Source organism: Panthera onca, chromosome E3, assembly GCF_046562875.1.
Source record: "Panthera onca isolate mPanOnc1 chromosome E3, mPanOnc1 haplotype 2, whole genome shotgun sequence".
Lineage (NCBI taxonomy): Eukaryota > Metazoa > Chordata > Mammalia > Carnivora > Felidae > Panthera > Panthera onca.
In genome coordinates, this window is record NC_138354.1 from 26,544,652 (window position 1) to 26,570,139 (window position 25,488).

General features: G+C 41.9%; 1 protein-coding gene across 5 annotated transcripts in view; it reads right to left on the reverse strand.

Annotated features, from left to right (window-relative positions):
* Window positions 1-25,488, reverse strand: part of IQCK (IQ motif containing K) — a 123,675-nt gene that overhangs the window by 86,688 nt on the left and 11,499 nt on the right. For all 5 annotated transcript variants that reach the window (XM_060648656.3, XM_060648654.3, XM_060648657.3 and 2 more), the window contains 2 exons: window positions 6,058-6,110; window positions 5,844-5,921 (listed from right to left, as the gene is read on the reverse strand). In XM_060648656.3, coding sequence (XP_060504639.3) covers window positions 5,844-5,921; window positions 6,058-6,110 — 131 coding nt within the window. The remainder of the gene's footprint in view (window positions 1-5,843; window positions 5,922-6,057; window positions 6,111-25,488) is intronic.

The following is a 25,488-nucleotide window of genomic DNA, read 5'->3' on the forward strand; positions in this document are numbered from 1 at the left end:
ACTAAGGAGACAGGATCAGAGATATGTAACATTGCTGGCTCTGAAGATGGAGGAAGTCACCACCAGCCAATATAGGCAGCATCTAGAAGCTGCAAAAGGCAAGAAAATGTGTTCTCCCCTAGAGAGACAACACATTTTCCTCCATGAAAGAATGCAGCCCTGCCAACACCTTGATTTTAGCCCAGGGACACCCATGTCAGGCTTTTGACTTCCAAACTGTACAATAATAACTTTTGCATTGGTTAAAAACTTTGTGGTAATTTGTTATAGCAGCAAGAGAAAACGAATATACCCCTACTCCCTCCCCACTGAACAACTCAACATAACCTAAGTGGAAACAATGATTTGCTTTGCAGACAAGACAAGGCATGGTCACCATTGCCAACCACATGAATTAGAGTAAGTGCCTCCTTTATTGAACGCTTGGACCAACTCTGGGACACTCCAAAGTTCAGCTGTAGCTGTACATTTGACATGGGGATCTTGATTCCAAAATCAATGTTTCTCTCCAGACTCCACTTCTGAGCTTCAGACTGATATTTCCAATATGGACACCTCAATCTCAATGTGCCCAAGACAGAAATCCTCATCTTTACCCTTGAGCCTGATTTTCCAGCCACATCTCTTTGCTTCTATCATGGGCTTCCATTCGCCCAGCAAATCTCCCCTTTTCAGGCACATTTCTTCACCCCCAAACTCATCATCCTGTGCCATCCATCCACTGGACCTATCGCAGGGTCCTCCTTTCCATTCCTATTGTCCCAGTTCAAGATCTTAGGGCTGGAACCAGGTGGTCTGCTGCACTCTTGGGAGTTATCCTGCCAAAGCAGCTCGCTCACAGTATGCCTCTGCTCCAAAATCTTTTAATACTCTCTCGTGCTTATGGAATAATGCCCAAACTTGATGGTTTTACATTAAACCAAAATCCATCCCCTGACTCCCTTCCAGCCTTATCTCCTATCCCCTCCCTATATGTCGGCATGCTCTATGAGTCAGCTATGTTGGTTTCCTGTGCTTGGACCAAGTCCTGCCTTCTCCCACCTTCCTGCTTTTGGCCATGAGTACCCTTTTCTGCTGTATGTCTCGTCTAAAGTCCACGGTGTCCTCTGATGGCAACAGTGGCCACTAGGAAGGCACATGTTGCTCCAGACTGGGCCTGTTCACGATTTCATGTGTAGGTGCATCATTTCACTGCATCTTCATGATCATCAATCACATTTCACTAACGAGGAGATACAGGCCTAGAGAGTGACCTGCAGGGGTGCTTTTAAAATATGTCCACGTGTGGTTTTGACACTCCTTCTTTCAAAAGGTGGAGCCTAATCACACTCCCCTTGCATGTGGTACATGAGCTAGACTTAGTGACTCACTTCTAATGAACAGAATGTGGTGGAAGGTGCAGGTGTTTGGCTTCCCAAGTTGGGTCACAAGAGGCACTGCAGCTTCCTTCTTGGTCTCGAGTCTCTCACCCTGGAAGAGGCCAGTTACCATGTGGTGAGGACACTCGAGCAGCCCATGGAAAAGTCCGTGTGGAGAAAAACGGAGGCCTTCAGCCTGTGGGTGGGTGTGGCACCGTGTGGTACCGTGTGGGTAAGCCAACTTGAAAGTGGCTCCTGTAGGCTCAGTCACGTCTTCAGAAGACTACAGCCCCCGCGACGTCTTGACTGTAGCCTATGAGACACCTTGAAACAGAACCACCCAGCTGAGCAGCATGCACCTCAATTCCTGATCCACAGAAACTGTAAGAATTTAACAAGTGTTTACTGTTCCAGGCCACTAAGTGCTGGGGTAATTTGTTACACGGTAAGAGAAGCTAAAACACTTACCCGGGGTCATTCGACTAGTAAGCTGGTAGAGGAGACATTTGAACACTGGTTTGTCTGTCTCCAGAGCTCATGTTCTTAACCTCAGCCCAGAACTGCTGGAAGTGCTAGTTTATATTTTGCTTCCTTTAGAAAACTTTGACAAAGTCTACCCTCACAATTCATCTTCCTCCAATCTGTACCCTTAAGCCCTACTCAAAATGCCCATTTATTTTGCCCCCAACAATCCCCATATTTGCCCAAGACCAACCTTACTTCGTTTGCAACTTCCGGCTCCTTTCAGTTTTGGGACCTACATCTTAGTGTTGGCACTAAGATTAAATGAGATAATATGTGTAAAAGTGCTTAGCAGAGGAATGGTGAAATTATACTATTTACTACTTCAAGTATACTTTTTATTAATAGTATAACATAATTATATTATTTATTTGAACACAGTATTTCTTCTGCTCTATGGATGAGGTCTCAACTCTGGGTATATATTAGAATCACCCAGGAAGCTATTAAAAAACAAACAAACAAACAAACAAACAAACAAACCAATACATGGGCTATACCCTGAATTAAGAGGTCTGATTTAATAGGTCTTGGGGAAGCCAGGCAACAAAAACTCCCCAAATGACTTTAACGTGCAGCCAGGGTAGAAAACCACTGGATTAGGTCAGAGGTTCTCAACCAGAGGCTATTTTGTTGTCTCCCTGCCCACTCGATCCCTCATGCCCCTGATATTTGCTAGTGTCTGGAGATATTCTTGATGGTGATGGCTTTAGGGAGGTGCTATTGGCATCTAGTAGGTGGAGGCCAGAGAAGCTGCTGAACATTCCACAATGCACAGGCCAGCCCCGCATCAGAGAATTATCTGGTGCTAAATGTCGATAGTGCTAAGGTTCAAAAAACCTGGATTAGATATTGTTTCCAGCTCCTGCTCTCATTGTCTTTAAGAACATTGGTTCTTACTTATCTCTCTGACTCTTCTGGTATCTTTGAGAAGGATACAAGACCTGAGTCCTTCCCTCTCAAGACCAAATGTGGGCACCAACCAGCTTGGCTGCTGCCCCAACTGGGCTGGCTCCAGGCCTGTCAGGAGGGTCTGTGAATGGTCTTGTGCTTCCCCATTTCCCTTCAGTGCTTTAGCCTCTGTATTAGAACACTTGCTACAGAAACTATACTTAGTTGTAAATATGTCTCTCTTACTCCCAAAGCCAGAGCCCATATTTTATTCATCTCTATTTATTCCACAATACCAGGCTCTGTGCATTGCACTTGGTAGGTGTTCAATAAAATACTTATTGCATCAAAGTAGATTAATATAATTTAAAGTTTTATCACACTTCTTGGCATCTCTTTGAAAGGTTACAGAAATAGAGGATACAAATGCCAGTTAGGAGAGAGCTCTTGTATTTCTGTACTTGTGGAGTTAAAGTCAAATGGTCAGTTTTGCTCTTTCTTAGTGTATTTATATGAGTTGCCAGAGGAAGTGAGCAACCATTTTAAATTAAGATTTATTTAAAAAAAAATTTTAATGTTTATTTTTGACAGAGAGAGAGAGACAGAATGCGAGCGGGGGGGGGGGGGGGGGGTGGCGGGCAGAGAAAGAAGGAGACACAGACTCTGACGCAGGCTCCAGCCTCTGAGCTGTCAGCACAGACCCTGATGCGAGGTTCGAGTCCACGAACCGTGAGATCATGACCTGAGCCAAAGTCAGACACTTAACCGACTGAGCCACCCAAGCACCCCAGAAAATATTTTTACAATAAATAACTAGGGATTTGAGAGGACTCTTATTTAGAGAAGTTCTCATATCTTTAAGATTCTTTTTCATTGGTTATCAGAAGTGAGAAAATGCTTCATTTTCAAGGCAAAGCAATAACTTGGAGAATGATACTGAAAAAACCTTGTCTTAGAAAAATATATGCAAACTCTTCCACTTATTAATCATTTATACTCAATACATTATGGGCCTTCCATTTTCATAGTGGGCAAAATTAGGCACAGGTTTGGAAGCTAATTAAAAAAACACGGTTTTCCAAGATCATTCATTCTTTCAATGTTTTGCTAGTCTCAGATTTTTATTTTTATTTTTATTTTAATGTTTATTTACTTTTGAAGAAGACAGACAGCACAAGTGGGGGAGGGGCAGAGAGAGAGGGAGACAGAATCTGAAGCAGGCTCTGGGCTCTGAGCTGTCAGCACAGAGTCCGACATGGGGCTGGAACCTACAAGCCGTGAGATCATGACCGGAGCCTAAGTCAGATGCTTAACCAACCGAGCCACCCAGGCGCCCCTGATTTTTAAAAAACTGATAACGGGTGCCCCGCTGGCTCAGTTGGTACAGCATATGACTCTTGATTTCAGGGTTGTGAGTTTGAGTCCTTTGTTGGGTGCAGAGAGTACTTTTACTTAAATAAAAAAAAATTTTTTTTTTTTTTACATTTATTTATTTTTGAGAGACAGAGAGAGACAGCGTGAGCAGGGGAGGAGCAGAGAGAGAGGGAGACAGAATCAGAAGCAGGCTCCAGGCTCCAAGCTGTCAGCACTGAGCCAAAGCGGGGCTCAAACTCACAGACTGAGATCATGACCTGAGCCGAAGTCGGACGCTTTGACTGACTGAGCCACCCAGGCGCCCCCAGAGAGTACTTAAAAAAAATCTTTTAAAACCCTGGTAAAATCTGGGGTATATTTAATTCTCCAAATTAAGAAAGTCAGTCAAGAGTCTATTCAACTTGGCATTCTCAAGAAGGGCATATCTAAACAAACAAACAAAAAAAGTGATATTCGAAGGCTAAAGGTCTAATTTAAGGTCTTTCATTCTGTTTAATATGAGGTTTTACAGGCCTTGCTTAATTTTCTAATGCCTTGGTTTCCTTACATTGTTTTCACAAAGGGCTGGCATGAAAACATTTCAAAGCAACAAGTTAAATATACATCATTTTCTCTAAATTGACCTTTCTTCCACCTATGATCTAAAATAGTGGACCACTGCTTAAATGTCATCTTTCAGGTGAGATCCTTCCTGACCACCCTATGCAAAATTAAGCCCCTTCGATATTCTGCATTCCCCCTCTCTGCTTTCTTTTTCCCTATAGCACTTACTTGTTCATTGTCTGTCATCCCCCACTAGGATATAAATTCCATAAAGGCAAGGAAGGTGCTTTACCTCCAGCACCTAGAATGATGTTTGGTGCATCGTAGTACTCAATAAATACTTATTGTATGAATGAGTGAATTATGCAAATCTAGAGATGAAATATACTATAACACCATCAAAGGCAGGAATTAGGTGTGATTGAATCAACAGGGCTAGATCTCAAAAGCATGTATTTGAGAGCAAACAAAAGCAAGTTGCAAAATAATGCATGCATTTCCTCATCTGCAAAATAGGGCTGGTAATGGCATTGTTATCAGGATCAAGTTAGTTCATTAGTGTTAAATGCTGAGAACAATGATATAAGCACTCAATAAATGTTATTTGCCATCATCATCATTACATTGATGAGAAATCACTCACAGCAAATAGTACTACTAATTTTATATGATATAATCTAATTTTACATGGTTAACCAACCTTAAGAGCTCTGGAAGGACTATAGACTAAACTGATTACTTTTGTGAGGAGAGAAGAACTCATATGATGGTCAAGGAGAATTTTAAATTTATCTGTCATGTTCTAATATTTTAAATGTAGAATAGATTAGTCCTATTTCTTGAGACATAATAACCTTGAGGGGGGCAGGGAAGAAGGGAGGAAGAGAGAAAGAGTGAGGAGAGAGAATGGAGAGATGAATTACTTAGGATAAGAATTTTTTAACTTTTCTGATTTATTTCTGAAGTGCTTCTAGAATAATCACCACAGATAGGATGCTCTTAGCCTGGACTGAAAATAGCTAGAGACAAGAACCACGAATAAAACTGACCTGGAGTCCTGGATGGATTACATGAGTTAGTTGGATTGGAGAAAACTATCACTAACACAATCTTAAAATAGGAATAAATTATTTGAGGCCTTGTGTTGGTACTTACTGATGCTTCAGCCACTGCTCCACAAATGGGATGGAGAAGAATTCCGTGAAAGACTCCCCTATCCTCTTTGGATTTTGACTGGTAACGATGCCATATTTTGATTGACAAGAAAACAATAAGCAAAAATTCAAGTCAATTGTTGCTATTCTGCTTGCAAATGAACACTATTGAATCCCTTAGGGTCACTGAATATTCAAACACATGCAAAACTTACTTGTATAACGACTCAGTCAGAAAATCACAGGCAATGAATTTGGTTCTTTTTCTCTAAAGAGAAAAAAGAGAAGAGAGAATTAAATTATACTCTTTGTCCACATGTCTGAGTAGGACAAAGGAAGAGAGGTTAATTGATTTTTTGGGTTAGATGAAATATGCATGAGTCTTTTATGAGGTTTATAAGTACATCAACAAACAGTAGCTTGGGGTGATGTAAAGAATTCTGAAGACTTTTCTCCAGTCATCTTTATTTTTTTGTTTTTTGTTTTTAATTTTTTTAATGTTTATTTATTTTTGAGAGAGAGACAGAGTGCAAGCAGGGGAAGGGCAGAGAGAGAGACACAGAATCTGAAACAGGCTCCAGGCTCTAAGCTGTCAGCACAGAGCCTGACGTGGCGTTGGAACCCATGAACTGTGAGATCATGCCTGAGCTGAAGTCAGAAGCTTAACCAACTGAGCCACCTAGGCACTCCTCTCCAGTCATCTTTGGATTAGCACATTTTCTGATAGCAGGGACTAATAAAAGACAGTGCACATAGTAGGAGGCTTACTACATGCTTTTGGAATTGTCACAGAAGGATTTTATTTAAATCTGGAACTTGATTCTGAGTAACTGTACTTACTGCTTTCTCCCAGTCCACTCGAACCCTCACAACAGCACTACTTCGGGTCTGGGTACCATCTTGCAATGTGGAAGCCAAGCATGCAGGTGCCATTGGCCAGTGTGGCTGACCCTGCCAGTTGTCCACCCAACAGTGGCTCCAGGTCTACACTTCTCCCACCCGGTTCTGTGCCTCAGGAGGCTGATTTTATGGTTCACTTCCACCAGGCTCCCTTACTCACTAGGTGGGTCCAGCCAGTGGGAGGTACCAGCAGGAGATCCGAGACAGGGAGGATAGACAGGGTGTAGTGGATTGAACTGTGTGTCCTCCTCGACCCAAATTCATACGTTTAACTCCTAACTCCCAGAACTTCAGAATGTGACTGTATTTGGAAATAGGATCATTACAAATATAATTAGTTGCGTCCAGCCACTCCTGAAGGGCACAGCAACTCCAAAGAAAATGAATAAATTTGGGGTAATATAGCAAGTAAGAAGGGAGATGCTATTGGCTAAACCATCAATGGCAGATTTCTAATGACATTGTACTAGACCCTAGATCCTGCTATACCCAAATTCCAAAGCCCAAATTCCCTGGACCTTTCAGGTACATGAGCCACTATATTCATTTTTTTTTTTAATGCTTATTTATTTTTTCAGAGAGAGAGAGAGAGAGAGTGAGTGAGCGAGCATAAGTGGGGGAGGGGAAGAGAGAGAGGGAGACAGAATCCTAAGCAGGCTCCAAGCTCTGAGCTGTCAGTACACAGCCTGATGCAGGGCTCAAACTCACAGACTGTGAGATCATTACCTGAGCCAAAGTCAGGCGCTTAACTGACTGAGCCACTCAGGCATCCCTAGTCTCTGTTTGATTAAGCCAGTTTGTATTGGGTTGTTTATTGCTTACAACAGGAAAAGTTTTAACTCCTATTCCTTTTTTTCTCCAATCAGCTAACCCCCACTTGTCCTTATAGATGCCTCCAGGAAGACTTTCTGACCATTCTCACCCTCCTCAGCTTAAACTCCCCAGCCCCCCACCCCCAGTTCCTCATTTGCCACTCTGTCATAGCACCTCAGACATAACCATAACATAATACTTGCCTACATGTCTATCTTCCCCACTTAACTATAAACTTCTTGAGGACAAGGCACATGTCTCTTTTCTTTATATTCTTAGTGCTTAATTGAGTGCCTTGCATGGAGTAGGTGATCAATGGGTGATAAGTAAATGAATGAATGAATTCACCATTCAACTCTCAAACATCAAAGCAAGAAAGAGCTTATTTACAAGAATTCTGACATCTTTTTTTTAAAAGTTTATTTATTTATTTTAAGAGTGCATGCAAACAGGAGAGGGGCAGAGAGAGATGGAGAAAAAAGAGAATCCCAAGCAGGCTCGGCACTGTTAGTTCAGAATCTGATGTGGGGCTTGATCTCAAAAACGGCGAGATCATGACCTGAGCTGAAGTCAGACGCTTAACCTACTGAGCCACCCAGGCGCCCCAAGAATTCTGATATTTAAAACTAGCGAGTGCTTGGGGTGCCTGGGTGGCTCAGTCAGTTGAACGTCCGACTTCGGCTCAAGTCATGATCTCAGTGTTCATGGGTTTGAGCTCCACATCGGGTTCTATGCTGACCGTTCAGAGCCTGGGGCCTGTTTCAGATTCTGTGTCTCCCTCTTTCTCTGCCCCTCCCCTGATCACACTTTGTCTCTGTCTCAAAAATAAATAAACATTTAAAAAAAAACCCAACTAGGGATTGCTAATATAATTCTGGATAGTTTCTCTTCATTTTCTTCTCCTAATATTTTATCATGAAAATGTTTCTTCTTTTTTTTCTTTTTTTCCCCCGTTCACTTCAAAATAGCCAACTCAGCTTTATAATCTTAGATAAGGTTGAAAAAAAAAAACTGTTGTGAAATTGATTCTCACCAAAAAGGAAAGTGCTGCTTAAAATTTTTTACTGAAAGCTTTACTATAGCCATTAGTCCATAAAACAGAGCAGTTCCCGAGTTGCTGGAGATTGTTTGCAGTCTTCTACCTCCTTGCTGATAGCCTTTTATTAAAAAATTGAAACACTGCTGGCCAGGGTAATAAAATTAAATGTACTGGAGCATGTAACAGGGTTTTCTAAGTCTGCCTTGCAACAGTAGGGTTGCCTTCAAAAAGCCATCTTTAACCCAACTAAGAAAATACTTGTACAACAATGCAAATATGTATCTAGCATGGATTGCCGTATAATTTAAACAATTCAGCAATTGTAAGATGGCAGTGTCTCTTTTTTTCCCGTCCATAAAAGATGCATTGTTCCCTTGGCATTTACTGCAGTGTTTGGTGGTAAAGATTCCTTCTACCAAGGGAATGCAGTTTGACTTACTCTATTAAATAGACTTTTAAAATAGCCCAATGGTCTGATGTATGAAGGTCATGCAGACAGATTTAATCACTTTTGATGCAAAGAAATAAAATGGAAGAAATTGTGTTTTCCTTCTGATCTGAGCAAGTGTGGACGTGCCGTGCATACTCAGACACGTGGAACAGTGAGGATATTGTTCAGCTGTTGTTTAGTTTAAAAATTATCTGCCAGGGAGCTGAAAGAGAGAAGGGAGAGCAAATGAAAAGTTGTGGTGAGTGAAGAGATAAGAGAGGAAGTAACAGAGAGAAAAATTAAAGAGTGAGATTAAGAAAGTGTGGGCACCCAGGGTTTACGTAATGCGGACAAACATACTGAGTTCATGATTGTTAAAGGGTGAGTATGTGCAAGTTTCGGCAAGCAGAGGAAACAGTTAAGACAACCTCAAACAAGGTTAAAAAGCAATTTTTAAAAATCCAGAATTAAAAGGAAAAAGACTAAATGACAAGGGATAAGACATCATCATGTCATCATGAGTCTGCAACTTACTTTAAAATGCACCCAAAAAACAAGGTAGATGGATAGACGGATGGACTGATGGATTGGTGGACAGATATGCAACCAAGCCAATAAAGCAAAATGGTAACTGTAGAATCTAGGTGGTAAATATGTGGATGTTCCCTCTGAAATTCTTTCACTGTTCTATATTGCTGGAAAAATTTTGTAATAAAATTCGGGGGTGGAAAACATCATCATAAAAGACTGAAACCCCAAAGAGAGAAAAGGCAGAAATTGGAGTTCAACCCAGACAGTACCTTGCCCCGATGTTCATGTTGGGTACGGCCATAAGAAGCAGACTAGAAGTGCAGAGACTAGAAAGAGAAACTACTTGCATTGGAAAGTCACTGAATCTGCATCCGGTAATGAACGTAATTCCACCACAGAAAGGTCAAAAGCACATGCTGTGAGGTTAGTGCACTGAAGTGTGGCTTGCTATGGCATTGTGTTTGTTGAGATTCTTTGGGTTTGCAAGGTTTAGAAATCTGTTCGGGTTACCTTGGTTCCTGGGTATTTTTTACAAATCAGTTTAGGATAGATTTTGCCGCAGCAAACAACCCCTAAATCTGAGAAGCTTATATCAACAATGGCTTTTTTTTTCACTCATGTTACATGAACATTTCAATCAGCTATAGCTCCCTGCTCCACGTTGCCTTTACTCTGGGATTCAGGCTGACGAGCTTCTCTCTAAAATAGCGCTAGTTATCACATTAAGTGAAAACGACATGGTGAACCATGCTTTGACTCTTAGAGTGTGTATTTGGAAATGACATATGTCACGTTCACACATTGCTTTGACCAAAGCAGTCACATGGTCAAGCCTCCCTTAGAGAGAGGCCACAAATATTTTTTAACATGAGTATAGTCTCGCACACGGGGTTAGTGTAAAGCCAGAAGGTGTGGAAGGAAAATGGGAATTCCTCTGATTGGGGGCAGGTCTCAGGGAGAAGTGGACCAGGGTCCATGGCTGTTCAGGGCGCAGGTCTGGCTAATCACAGTAGCCTCATCTACTTATAGCTTTGTGGCTCAACAACAGTTCTGGTTCTCAATCTACGTGGGACTCAGCCCTGTGGCATCGCTACTCCCCAGAAGGAAGAATCTGATTGGATTGGTAAGATACTACTCAGAATGGGCCATCCCTGTTGGGCAGAGCAATTGTACCAGATCATTTCATAGCCACTTGGCATTCTCAAGTGGCTGCCCATAGGGTGTGACACTTATTCTTGGCTCAATCACTTGTAGCCAGGGTAATGGGGACATGGACAAAGCAGGGACAGAGGGCTGAAGTTAAGGCTGTCGGTGTGGCATGCACTTAGAATGTCATAGCCTCCTTTCCCTCATAGCTATTCTCTACAGTAAACTTCCAGATGCCTGAGAACCAGCCCCCCAAGACAAAAGTGATAACTGATGCTAGAAACGAGCACTCACTTGGACTACAGCCAGATGCCAAAATACTTATCACAGCAAACTTCAAACAGAAGTTACATTTTCCCCGACTGCATTAGAATTTCATTAAAGAAAAATAATACTTCTCAAAAGAACTTAAAAATACACACTCATGGGGCACCTGGGTGGCTCGGTTGGTTAAGTGTCTGACTTCGGCTCAGGTCATGATCTCAAGTTTGTGGGTTCAAGCCCTGTATCGGGCCCTGTGCTGACAGCTCAGAGCCTGGAGCCTGCTTCGGATTCTGTGTCTTCCTCTCTCTCTGACCCTCCCCAGCTCACGCTCTCTCTCTGTCTCTCAAAAATGAATAAATGTTAAGAAAATTAAAAAAAAAAATACACTCATAACACAAAGTATAGACCAAGACTTTCAGCACAGGCCACGTGCTCATTTCTAAAAGTGTTCTGAAATAAAAGGAGTAACGCTAAAATAATTCTACCACACCTTTCCTGTGACAAATCTATTTTTTCCACTCCTTAGAAAAGTTTTTCAAACAAAAGTGGATGGTATTTCTAATTCCCTTATTGGTCAAGGCCAGGAAACAAGAGTTTCTTCCTTCACTGACCAGAGCCCTTGTACTTTTTAAAAGATATTTGGGTATTTTATTTAAAAAATAAAAGACTACAATAAATGACTATAAGATAGCACAGGACTCTAAGAAGAAATAGATTTGTTTTACTGAATTATTCATAGTAGCAAATTTTAGTGTCATGAGATCATCAAATGACTTATCAGGAGTTAGAAATAGTTTCCTGATACTAACTTTTGTTTACAATAGTCTTCATTGTAATGGAATTTGATGAGCAACCAAAGCAAAAGGGAAAATTTTATGCTGTGTGGGATAGGATAGGAAAAGAGGCAGAAAGTCTTATCACCTCTATCCAGACCCTGCATTTAATCCATATTTAAAGCTGAGATAAGATTTATTTTCAGGCACCATTTTAGTCATGCAGAAAACTCCTGATTTCTTTCTAAATTACGCACAGTGCATTGTTCCGGTTTAGTCCTGTTCAGTAAACATTTACTGAGGACCTACTATGTGCCAAGCCTGTGTTAAACACAAGAGATAAAGAAATGAGTAAGCTATGGCTGCACTGTGGTTATTAATTCAACATCCAGCAGCCAACCTCCGGCTGGAGGTTGCTGTGATGAGTATGGAGGATTAAGTCCATCTCCAGCTCCAGGTATGAATCCCGATTAGGCAGTCCAGATAAGCCCACCCCACCTGCCACCTAGACCTAAACCTGGTCCACATTTATCCTGGCCCGAGGGATTTGCTGAATGAAGAATGGGTGCATAATCAATTTCAGACTGATAAGGTATGAGGGGAGATGTGCTGGGGCTTCTGGGAAATCATTTTCTTTTCTTTTCTTTTCTTTTTAATGTTTATTTTGAGACAGAGAGAGACAGAGTGAGAGTGGGGGAGAGGAAAAGAGAGAGGGAGAAACAGAATCCAAAGCAGGCTCCAGGCTCTGGAGCTGTCAGCACAGAGCCCGACGCAGGGATTGAACCCACAAGCTGCGAGATCATGACCTGAGCCGAAGTCAGATGCTCAACTGACTGAGCCACCCAGGTGCCCCAGGTTGCTGTAGTTGCGGGGGCAAAGCCTAGGCCAGTGGCAGTATCTGTTTGGCCACTCTGAGGGAAGCTAGCCTGAGGATAAAACCAACTTTGCAAGAGGCCACCCAGAGAGGCAGAAGAGAACCAAGTCTCTGGTTTTATCATTGAGTTCTCAATCAAACCCATCCTGAAATCTTCCTTCTTTACCTCAGAACCTTTTAGTTTCCTGAACCAAAGAATCCCCTTCATTATTTAAGACAGTTTCCTGCTGTTCGCAGCACAATGTGTCCTAGCCAAGATAGCTGCCCAGTATCCTTTCTGCCTTCTTTGGTAACAGCACCTTGAGTTCCTTTTGGGGATCTGTCTTTCCCCAATTCTAAAGCTATGTGCACTGGGTTAGGGAATCCTTCACTTTGCCCAACAGCCCACTGCCCACTAAATTCCCCTAGTTCCATGGAATGATTCCAAAGTAGGTCATTGACCTGAGTCAGTTCAATTAGAAACTCAGGAAGAGACTTTCTCTTTCTAAGGCATGAGACATAGGCTAGTGTCACAAGGCAGGGACCATTTGAGGGTGGAGCCACGCCAGAGGAAACTGAATCAAGAGATGGAGAGGGAACCAAATCGTGAAGACATCATCTGGGTCCCCAGATCAAGCTGTAGAAGATATCCCCATGGGAGAGGACATATATAAACAAACAAACAAACAAACAATCTTTTTCACAGAAATCAGTTCAAATGGGGTTTTCTGTCATGTGAGGGACTGGCCCCCAGAGTTAACTAACAGATACGGGAATAGCGAGTTCTGCATACTTAACACATCCAGCTGGAACAAACTCTTTGAGTTCATCATACTTTTTACTGCTGACAATATAAACTTTTATAAAAAATTGCTTATAGCAAAAATTATTAACTTAATTATTAACCAAAATATTTTCAGAGCTGCATTGGAAAGAAATCCAAAGTGAAGTTTATAATAGCCACTAAGCCAGCTCTGTTCAGTATATCTGTCCAGTTATGTTCTTATTAAGTTCTCGCCTCTCATGTTCCAATTAAGCTAATCCAAAGGCAGGACTAGATGTCAGTGGATCACCAAGAACATGGAGCCAAATGTAATGTCTAATCTTAAGATGATATTTACATGTCTCAAACTTAATTTACCACTAGAATTCAACCCAATTCATGACAGAATAGGAATGGTATTATGGCCTTTTAATCAATGTTCAGTCTAAGAAAAATGCTGAAGTTCTATATTAACAATTGCATAGTTGATTTTCTTTTCACCTCTTCCAAATCACATGGACTCTGGGCTGCCCAGGGATCCCAGGGAAGGCAGCTATAAATATAAATAGAAGATCAGGAAGGTCAATGTCAACAAAGATGCAGCAAGGAACAGGCAAGTCTTCATGAAAATTCTACAAAGACCTGTCTTGGTATAAAAATTATTTGCAACCTAACTTCACAGTTATGCCTCCAAGAGATCAAGGGGTCTCTTGCACTCCCTTCAAGGCCTGCTCTCTGCTCAGAGAAGATGGAAAAATTGATCAGGACCTATGCAAAAGGAAGCTTCTGGGAGAGGCTCTGACAATCAGGGCTTTCTTAATCCATCTCACTATCCCCGTCTGAAACTGGGTTTATTCTTTCTTCACTTTCAACCTGGACCCATGTCTCCTCCCTCTGTTTTCTCACTTGCTGCTAGCTGCCTCTCTTCCTGAATCCCTCAAGCACAATCTTGAAAGACAATGGCTACCCCTACTGAACACTCACCCTGTGCTAAGTGCCATACACAGAACATCTTAATCCTCCCAAAAACCCTGGTGAGGTGGGTACTGTGGTTATCACCCTCCCCATTTAACAAATAAGAAAACTGAGACCCTTAGAGTTTTAGAGTTTAAGTAAACTTCCTAGATGCCCAGAGCTAGCAAAACTTGTAGGAGGGAGGGCACCTGGGTGGCTCAGTCAGTTAAGCATCCGACTTTGGCTCAGATCATGACTTCAGTCTGTGAGTTCGAGCCCTGTGTTGGGCTCTGTTCTGACAGCTCAGAGCCTGGAGCCTGCTTCAGATTCTGTGTGTGTGTCTCTCTCTCTTTGCCCCTTCCCCGCTCACACTCGGGTCTCTCTCTCTCTTTCTCTCAAAAGATGAATAAATGTTAAAAAAAAATTTTTTTTTAAAGTTGGAGGAGGGGATTCAAGCCCACCCTTTTGATTCCAGCAACCCTACCTCACCTCCTTACTGTATTCTCAGAGCCCTCCACATGTCTGAGTTTAACCTCCCACTACTCTTTAACTCCCCACATGGCCAGTCTCAACCCACCTCTTCCTTACATACTGCCCTCATTCTTACTTTTCCATTCCGGGCCTAAGGAACATTTTTCCAATTCAATTTTGTTCTTATTTTATTGCTACTTTTCACTGTAGCTGTGCCATTCACTGAGCTGAACACATTATCTTATTTAAATTCTCTTACTATGAATGATATTATCATTGTATGTAATAATATGTATATCATTATATGTATTATAATAATACATATATATTATTATTACTATTTCTATTTCACAGAGGAGTACACTGAGGCTTAGAAGGTTAAAATTACAAGGTCCCAGTGCTAGCCAGGTCCAAAGTCACCTACCTAGAAAGAGGTAGAACTGGGCTCTCAATTCAGGTAAGCATAGCTCCAAACTCTATGCTTAATCATTAAGCTTCCCTTACATTGCCTCCCACATAACAACAGCAGCAGCTACTACTACAAAAATCTGGGTGTTTTTAGGATTTCAGAACAAGGGTTGGCAAACTTTCTTAAATGGCCAGGTATACATATTAGGCTTGTGTTACAACTATTCAACTTGGCTACAGTGAAGGAGTGCAAAAGTGCACTTTTAGTGCAAAAGTGGCCATAGACAAAAATGTAAAGGAGTGGGTGTGGCTGTGTTCCAATAAAATTTCAGTTACAAAAAGAGGTAGCTGGCCCTACAGGCCATAATTTGCAGACCTCTGCTTTAGAACATTATCAATCACTGATAGATGCTTTTTCATGCAGAAGCATGGAAACATCCATAGTACTTGATTTCTGACCCAGAAATTTGATTTCAAGAAAGCTCGGTTTCACCCATTTCCTGGACAGCCCTTTTATTATTCTAAGGGATTAACAGTTTAAACATCTTTTGGCTCTGGAAGTAGTTTATGACTTGGGTTTTCTTGTTCCTAAAAAGTAGCAGGAGAAATGCAGCTCTCTAAACAACCAAGAGGGCCAAAAGAATCAATTGAACCTTATTTTCACTTTTTAAAAAAGGGTTTCCAATCCTTTAGACATTAATTCTCAAGAGAATTTTGGGATACCTTGCAGTCTTTCTTTCTTTTTCGGTCACTATGGCTGTGATTCTAGCAGCTTCTTCAGCATTGCAGGGCCCTTAATAGTGCATTCTCAGGTTCTGAGCTCACCATATTATTTCCAAGGGTTATGTTTAGATTTTTACAAATATATATTACTTTTTAAAGGCGCTAGTATTTTTAGAACGATGAGGAAAATCCATCCTTGGCCATCTGTAATACCCAGAAATTAGTAACAAGGATACCACCTTCCATTTATTCAAGCAACAACTGGTCACTCAGCAGGGACCATGGGGAATAACATTCCTTTTACAGACTCGCTATTTTCTAGGCATCATGTTAATCATGTTAACAACAGTTAATATGCATTGAATGTTGTCACTCTGCCAGGCACTCTTCTAAATTTTACTTAGCTCATTTATCCTCATGACAACTACGTATTATTAGGTTACTATTCTTATTATTCCCATTTTACAGATTAGGAAACAGGGGCACAGAAAGGTTAAATACCTTGTCCAAAGTCACTTACTAGTAGATGGTCAGAGTCAGAATTTGAACTCAGTTGGACTCCAGAACTTGCTCTTTCACACATTACCTCATTTAACCCTGTCCATAAGCCCACCAGTGGTTTACAAATGAGGGGAGGAGGGAGTTGCAGACAAGTAACTTCCCTGAAGTCACTAGGCTAGAGCCAGAAGTCAAACCTGCCACCTGCTGCCAAATCCATACTATTTCTAATACAGTATATGAGGTGAATTGCAAAAAGGGCCACCATTCTTCACCTCTTCCTGGATCCACAACCTTTGCAGTGTAGTTTTAAAGCTCTTCCCATCAAGAGGTAGAGTCTATTTTCTTACTCTCTGAATCTGAGCTGGCCTTGTGACTTGCTTTGGCCAAGGTAATGCTGTAAAAGTAGCAATGTGCCAGTTCCAAACCTCATCAGGCTCAAGAGGCCTTGAGAACTTCTACTTGAACCCTCGCACCCCTGCCCAGCTACGATGTGAACTCTCCAGGGTTAATTTGATGGAAGCTGAGTGACCAAGTTGAACAGAGGTGATACATCCCAGCTAAGGCCTTCCTAGACCCAGCCTGCCCACAGACACAAGAATGGCCCCAACCAAGGTCAGAAGAACCTCCCAGCTGAGCCCAGCCCAATTGCTCTCTTGCAGGAGAATGAACTAAATAAACTGTTGTTTTATGCCACTAACTTTTGAGGTAGTGTGTTATGTAGCAAAAAATCAACAGATGCTGTGTATAATAAGTGAAATGCAATTTATAGGCAAATGCTCTCCCTATTTAGCAGACAGTCAAGACTGCTACGACAGCCCCCTGGCATAGAGCCATGCCCCTGAAAGCAAGAGGACAAAGCTTCAGAGCAGAAAAGGAAAACCCTGTCACAAAGCCACTGCCCTTTATTTTATAAGGCAACCATGGGGTCACCCTCAGGTCAGAGCCTGTTGACTTTCTTTCTAAAGCCTTGTCTTTTGAGGATGACTTTGATTTTCAGAAACAAAAGCAACTCCTAGCCAAGTTTGGGAATGAAGTGATCAATGCTGCCATTGTTAAAAAGAAGAAAGAAAAGAAGCATGACTATCAAGTTATAATAAGATTTTCTTGTATGGTTTACAAACTGGATCGGACCGCAATTCCAAGAGCCTCAGAGCGAAGTATTTTCAACACTAACAGCCTTATTGGCATTCAGCAGTACCCCCCTTATCCACAGAGGATAGGTTCCAAGACCTCAGTGGATGCCTGAAACTGCCGTGAGTACCAAACCCTGCATGTAGTATGTTTTCCCCGTATATACATACCTATGACAAACTTAATTTATAAATTAGGCACAATAAGACAACAACAATTTCAACAATGTTTTTTTAAGTTTATTTATTTATTTTGAGAGAGACAGAGAGAGCAAGCTGGGGAGGGAGGGGGCAGAGACAGAGAGGCGGGGGGAGAGAGAGAGAATCCCAAGCAGGCTCTCGCTGTCAGCACAAAACCTGATGCGGGGCTTGAACTCACGAACCGTGAGATAATGACCTGAGCCAAAACCAAGAATCAGACGCTTAACTGACTGAGCCACCCAGGCGCCCCCATGGGTACTTCTTGAACCTCTGTTTCCTTATCCATAAAAGAGGGACAATAAAACCACCCATTCAAAGGGTTACTGTAAGTAACAATGCGATCACAATGTGAAATAATGCCTGGCATATGGAAAGTACTCTACAAATGATTGCCATCAATCACCATTGATTAATCACTTAGAAGGTAACTGTTGGGTAATGGTAGATGATTAAGAAATAGCTCTTAACTTAGAGCCGTATTTCATATTTAGGTACTAACTTCCAAAATGTGAAATTGGGATCTGCTATCTGGACCCACTTAAATGCTGTGACATTCAATCAAATGTAATAAGATCAGGTAAAAACCCAGTTTCCTCTACTGAAAATCTATCCAAGCAATAAAGATGAAGTACTGATACACGTACAACACAGATGAACCTCACAAACACTGTACTAAATGAAATAAGCCAGATGTAAAAGACCATATTATGTGATTCTAGTTATTTGAAATGTTCAGAAAAGGTAAATCTATGGAGATAAAAAGTAGATTTGCTGTTGTTTGGGGGTAGGGGTGGAAATGAAGAGTAACCAGAAATAGCCACTAGAGATTGGGGTGGGGAGAGGTTATGGAAATGTTCTAAAATTAGATTGTGGTGATGGCTGCACAACTCTAAATGTGGTTCAGTTAAAATGAGTGGACTTTTTAAAATCCTTTTTTTAGAGGCACCCAGGTGGCTCAATCAGTCGAGCATCTGACTCTTGATTTTGGCTCAGGTCATGATCTTGCGGTTGTGGGATTGAGCCCTGCATCGGGCTCTGCACTGACAGCATGGAGCCTGCTTGGGATTCTCTCTCCCTCTCTCTCTCTGCCCCTCTCCCCTACTTTCACTTGCTCTCCTAACTCCATTTAACATACAAACACAGGTGGGGTCTTTTTTTCATGGTTTTAATATATATTGATTTTTCCAGGAAAGCAACCGCCACATATACTGAGGGAAAAGTGTACTTTGTTCTATTCAGAACCTAAGAGTTTCTCACCATTTCAGAAAAATCCCAACACCATGGGCAATATCACTTACAGTATCTGAATGACTGATACATCGTGTGTGATGCAGTCTGCCTTTTTGCAGCTATCATATTCATGGTGATTCTTTTTTTTTTTTAATGTTTTTATTTATTTTTGAGACAGGGAGAGACAGAGCACGAGCAGGGGAGGGGCAGAGAGAGAGGGAGACACAGAATCAGAAGCAGGCTCCAGGCTCTGAGCTGTCAGCACAGAGCCCAACGTGGGGCTCGAACTCACGAACTGTGAGATCATGACCTGAGCTGAGGTCGGACACTCGACCGACTGAGCCACCCAGGAGCCCCTGATTCTATGTATATGTATGAGCAAGTCACTACTCATATCTTCTAGTATAGTTTTACCTGAGATTTTAAAAAATTAAAAAATATTACATATGTTGTAAATGGTTTCCATTTTCTTTCTCCTTTATGCTATAGTAGGCTATAGTATAAACAGCCACTATATATATATGTGTGTGTGTGTGTGTGTGTGTGTATATACATATATATGTGTGTATACATACACACACACACACACACACACATATATATGTTTGAAATTACTGCACAGATAGATGCAATAGATTATTAGCTAATGAGCACCTAATGAATCATGTATGGTAGGTCCATGCCCCTTATGCCCCTTTGCAATGTGACTTTGCTAATTTTTCTAGAAGGAGTCTATTTCTCACCTACTTATGGGTTGCCATATGAGTTGCTGGCTTTGTGAATTGCTTTGACCAATGGAACGTGGTAGAAGGGTTGCTGTTGGAGTTCCAGAGCCCCAGCCTCACATATCTGCCTTTGCCCTCTTGGAAATGTCCTGAAACCACCAAGCTGTAAAGAAGCAGGGCTGGCCTGCTACAGGATAAGAGCCATGATGAGGAGAACTGAAGTGCCTAGCCAACACCAGCACTGAGGCCCCAGCCATGTGCCTGACACCAGCTTGGACCTCCCAGCCCTTCCCAGTCACCTGCTGAAAGCAGTCACATGAGTGAGTCGAGGTTGAGACCAAGAGAAGAACATTCAGCCCACAGAAATATTAAATCAATGTGTTAAGACGTGCAGTTTCCAGGTAGTTTGTTATAAACAACACACACAGCAGGGGCACCCAGGTGGCTCAGCTGGTTAAGCATCTGACTCTTGATCTTGGCTCAGATCATGATCTCATGGTTTGTGAGTTTGAGCCCCACATCAGGCTCTGCAATAAGACTGCGGAACCTGCTTGCGATTCTCTCTCTTCTTCTCTCTCTCTCTGCCCCCTCCCAGTTCACATGCACTCTCTCTCTCTCTTTCTCTCAAAATTATCTAAGCATTTCAAGATATGAAAAGGCTCTTTAAAATGTGACAAGGGGGCACAGGGCCCAACAACACAGAGAACATTGTGCTGATGAGTTCCCACTGCTCCTAAAATAAAACCCACACTTTTTACTGGCTTATATGATGTGGCCACTGTAGAGCGGCCATCTTACCTCCCACCTCATTAGTTTGCTCTGCTCCCCCCATACTGGCTTCCTTTTTGTCCCTGGAAGAGGTGACTGAATTTGGCAGTACTGGGTCATTAAGAAAGCTTAAGAAGAGTTGTGCTGGAGGATTTCAGGGTCAAAGCACCACAAGTAAAAGAGAGAACAAATGGTGTAAAAAGATGGAGGTGAGGTGTGTCACTGTTACTCAATGTGTCAGTGAAAATGGAAAAGAAAGAAAATCACCTAAATTGGGGGCAAGGGCCCATTTATTTACAACATTTTTTATAATTACCAAAGTAATTGACACTTATTTTCAATTTTTCAAATATTATTGAAATACTGAAATATAAGAGAGAAAAACCCTCTAAATTTGCAGCCCCCCCCCCCCACCCCCGCTTATGTGTGATTTTCACTTATTGGCTGACAGGTTTAGATACTATCATTTACCTTTGGCTTGGTCTATGTACTGTGCACGTCAGTATATACACAGGAAATGCCTGTGCAATATCTATTGTCAATTCAGATATAATTCCACCAACTATTTGTACCAAGTAATCATTTCCCACTCTTTATCTTTCACAGAGTATGTTTGTTTAACACAATATAAAATATAAATAACACAATATAAATATAAAAAATAAATATAAAAAATATATTTTTATATAAAAAATAAAAAAAAACACAATATAAAATACTCTCTCAAAATAAATATTTAAAAAAACAAAAGATGATAATATCCAATGATGAACAAACTGTTTGATTAGGATCTTTATGAAAGTCACCAGAGTTCAATTTATAATATTTAAAATGACACGTATAAAGGAATTGAATTATGAATTAATCAAAATCAAAATCATCAAACTTACACAGCTTGTGTGCGACAGAGTCAGACTGGAAGCAAAGTCTGCCTGATTCTGGAGGCTGGGTTCTGAAGCACTGGATGAGGTACCATAGACTTCCTCTTTTGTGTTTGTGTGTTTGTGTGTGTGTGTGTGTGTGTGTGTGTGTGTGTGTGTGTGTGTGTGTGTTTAATTGGCCAGGTGCTCTATGACATAGTAATTAGGTATCACTGATGCTTGTCTCTTTCTCTCTCTCTCTCTGCTTTATTCCCTCCAGTTTTTCTTGGAGTGTCACAGTACTCACGGGGCCAATCTAAATAAACGATCCTGCCCCACGATGTCTACATGAGGGCTCTGTCTGTGTGACTGACTGCCCCAGATCTGCCTCATTTCTTACTGCTCTTCTCCACAGCTTCCAGACCCATCTTTCATATCAGAATCTGGCCTGTGCTTTTGGCAAGCCACTGGACTGACGCCAGTGTGGTCTGGGGGTCAAACTCCTAGCCTCAGGAAGCAGACTGCTTGGCTTGAATCTTGGCTCTACCACATACTGGTTGTTCCCTTGAGCTTGTTGGTTAACCTTGGTGCTGCATAGTCCTCATCTATAAGATAAGGGCACATACGTTGGGGTGCCTGGGTGGGTCAGTTGGTTGAGCGTCCGACTTCGGCTCAGGTCATGATCTCCAGTCTGTGAGTTCAAGCGCTGCATCGGGCTCTGTACTGACAGCTCAGAGCGTGAAGCCTGCTTTGGATTCTGGGTCTCCCTCTCTCTCTGCCCCTCCCCTGCTCAAGCTCTGTCTCTCTGTCTCTCAAAAATAAATAAACATTAAAAAAAAAAAAGAGCACCCACATTGGAGGGCTGCTGGGAAGATGAAACTTTCTTCAGACAAAATGCTTACAACAATGTCTGGCACAAAGCAAAGGCCCTAAAGCGCTAGAAACTACTATTCTTCAATTCCAGCTTCTTGCTCATCCCCCTGGCTCTCCATTGGCTAGGAGGTCCCTTCAATTTCAGAGGAGGGGCTCCTTATTCAGCTCTAGCGCTAGGGGCAGCCTCCCTACAGTCTACCTTCCTCCAGAGGCAGTAAATCCAGACACTGCAGCTACAGTTAGTAAATTACTTCTGGAATGTAATAGCTAGGGCAAACTGACAAGTGCTCCCATAACTTAACCGCTATCTTAAAAGTTGGCTCTCACTTTTGAGGAACCGTATTAATTCATTCATCCGACAAATATTTAGTGAGTCCCTACCACGTACCAGGCACTGCTGGAGCTACATCATAGAACAAAACGGAAAATAATGAAAGCGAGGGAACATAACTATAAGCCAGCATTTTAAGGGCAAAATACAAATCAGCAATTATTTCTTGAGCGACCTAATATGAACACTGTTTCAAGATATAATTTGAATGGCTCCAATAAACAATGAATTACGCTGCTGTTTAAGAGTCATTTGGATGCAAGTTCAGTTGTGGGTGACAGATAAGAATGCTTCAGTTATGTAATTTTGGCTGGAGGCTGGTTATCATTCAGTTTAGCATCTATTCCCACTGACAGGATGTGAGGAACAGCTGAATTGAGAAAATGCAAATCTGTTGTGCAGATCTGGATAAGAGGAGCTCCATTTGGGTCTGACAAATGCTGATGTAATTTTCAAGGCTTCAAAAATAACCCACAAAAGGCTACAAGACCAGGGGGTGAAAAAAGAGGGAATCACATTTAATTAACAAATCCCAAGTCAGGAAACGAAAGAAGTTAATGGTAATTCACCCATCTTGCATATTTGTAGCACTCAAGTTACTTGAGCTTCTGGGAAGAGCCTGAGGGCAGGCAGGGAGGAAACTGAGGCTCACAGATCCCCTAGGTTTCCCACTGCAAGGAAGTGGCTGAGCAGGATTTTGGACTCCAGTGTGTCTGGCTGCCTTTAAAGTCGATCAATTTTCGCAAGCTAACAGTTTTAAGAACTCACATTTTCTACATTCCCTGATCGTTCATTACAACATTTAAACTTTAATGCTCCATTCAAGCACCCTGCAGCATTTGATGTTTAGACTAGTTTCACTTAGTCCCAGAGGCAGCTCATCTGCAGGATGTCGAAGATGAAATATGAGTTGGCATGAGGATGCCTCATTAATCTCTAATACAAACAGAAATTTTCTGATTCTTTAAAAGCATTTTATCATTGCTTAGAGGCTGGAAACTGTTTCTAGCCCCCTCATTACAAAACTATTTATGGACAGACATTAGATATAGAACCCTCAATGTAAAATCTTAATTACTGCCCTTTTAGCTGATTTTTGTGTGCTCTGAAGGGGTATAAATTAGAAGGATAACAGCTGAAGAAATTAGAGTAAAGTCTGCACGATTCAATAGAGCTGTGCCAAGTCTAGATGTGCATTCACAGCACCTAGATCCCTTCTTGTTTTTTCTCCACGTCCATTCTTATTTCAGAGGCTCAAATAAGAACAGAAACAAAGGGTAGGGAAAAAAGAAACTCCAGCTACTGAAGGCTTTACTGCTCGTTTGTGGTTTTCTTGAGGACAGGGCCATATCTGGTCCTCTCTATGTCCCTCCCTAGGGTCTGGCCCCGTAATCAGCACATAGTAGGGCTAAACAAATATTTGTTGAATAGAACTTAATTTGGGTGACTTTATCTGTTTGCAGATACTCCTTACACATATTCAAACAAAGGTTATTCCACTGTGCTCATTTCATTGTTTAATCATTGTGATCCACCCTTTGTTCAATCTAATAAAAGGCACAGCACACTTAATATACTTTGGCCAACAGCAAGATTAAAAAGAAAGATCCCTGAAATGTGACTTGTGAGACTGTGTGGTCTCCCTCATTTAGCAGCAGGACCTGAGGCCAGACAGACAAAGCCACCTGACAATGGCAGGGTCAGGCCAAGGCTCTGCTCTCTGGCCCCTGGCCTCACTACCAATCCACATGGCTGCATCTTGCACCTGTTAACACCACATTGAGGAGGGGAAAGTCAGTTATGAATAGGGGACAAAAATTAAGTCCTCAGGAGAAGCCAAATGAGCAAATTAACAAATGCAGGAAGTGGAAGCAGTTCAGATTTTATAACCTGTGGCAAGTAACAATCTGTTCTTCACACAACAGATATGGATTTAAAAATCAGTGTTTCCTAGAGCTATTTAGAGGACAGTCTCCAACTCTCATTGTTTGGGAGGGATGAAATTAGGACTATCTGGGGTATGGGTGTCTCCTCAGTATATAAAAGCACTATCCAGGCAGTATCCACTTCTCAGAGAGAGGCTCTGTGCTGAAGGGCGACCAAACAGTTTAAACCATTAACTGCGAATGCTCTCAAGATCCTGGGATGTGTCAAACTGATTGGGGTTTGCACTGTAGTTACTGCCAATCTATTAAGTATCATTTTGAATCATTTAGCCTGGATTTGAATCCCAACTCTGCCATTCATCCTTGATCATCATTCTAAATGTCCTTATTCTCCTGTTGCCTCATCTACAAAATGCAGACGGCACTAATAGGAATCTCACAAGGCTGTTGCTAGGGATGCATGAAATCATGGATGGTAAAGCACTAAGCAAAGTACTTGGTCAATATTAAATATTGTGGCTATTTTATATTCTTCATGTGGGCCATGCCCAATTCTAGTATTCAAAACTGTGCAGGGAACACACACGTCCAAAGTATCCTGTCAGCTGTAGAAAAGTGGGAGCCTCCCCATAAGGGTGTTTACAGGAAGGTGTGCAGGACTGGGACTCCATTTACACACATAACTGGCTGCAGTGTGACAATGACTACTGCTTACGGAGCACTCACTATGTGCCAAGCCTCTCCTGAAGCAAGCTACACGCACGGTGCTGGACACGAAGTGGAGTAGCGAGAGGCCAGAGGTGGGAAGGCCAATCCAGAGTCAGATAAAACTTAAGGAGAGCTTTAATCTGCACACAAACACAGTCAAAGGGAGTGAAAGATCCGACAGACCTGGTAGATGCCAATTACCCAGGAGAAAGGCAGGCAGGGAGGCCAAGAAGGTAGAAAAGCTCTCCGGAGCAGATGGCAGTGCGTGTGTGTGTGCACAACTAGATGTCACGGCTGGAGTGGAGTGAGTGACCAAAACACAGCCTTCCCTCCCAAAGGGATTGTTTTGAGAACAACCACTTGAC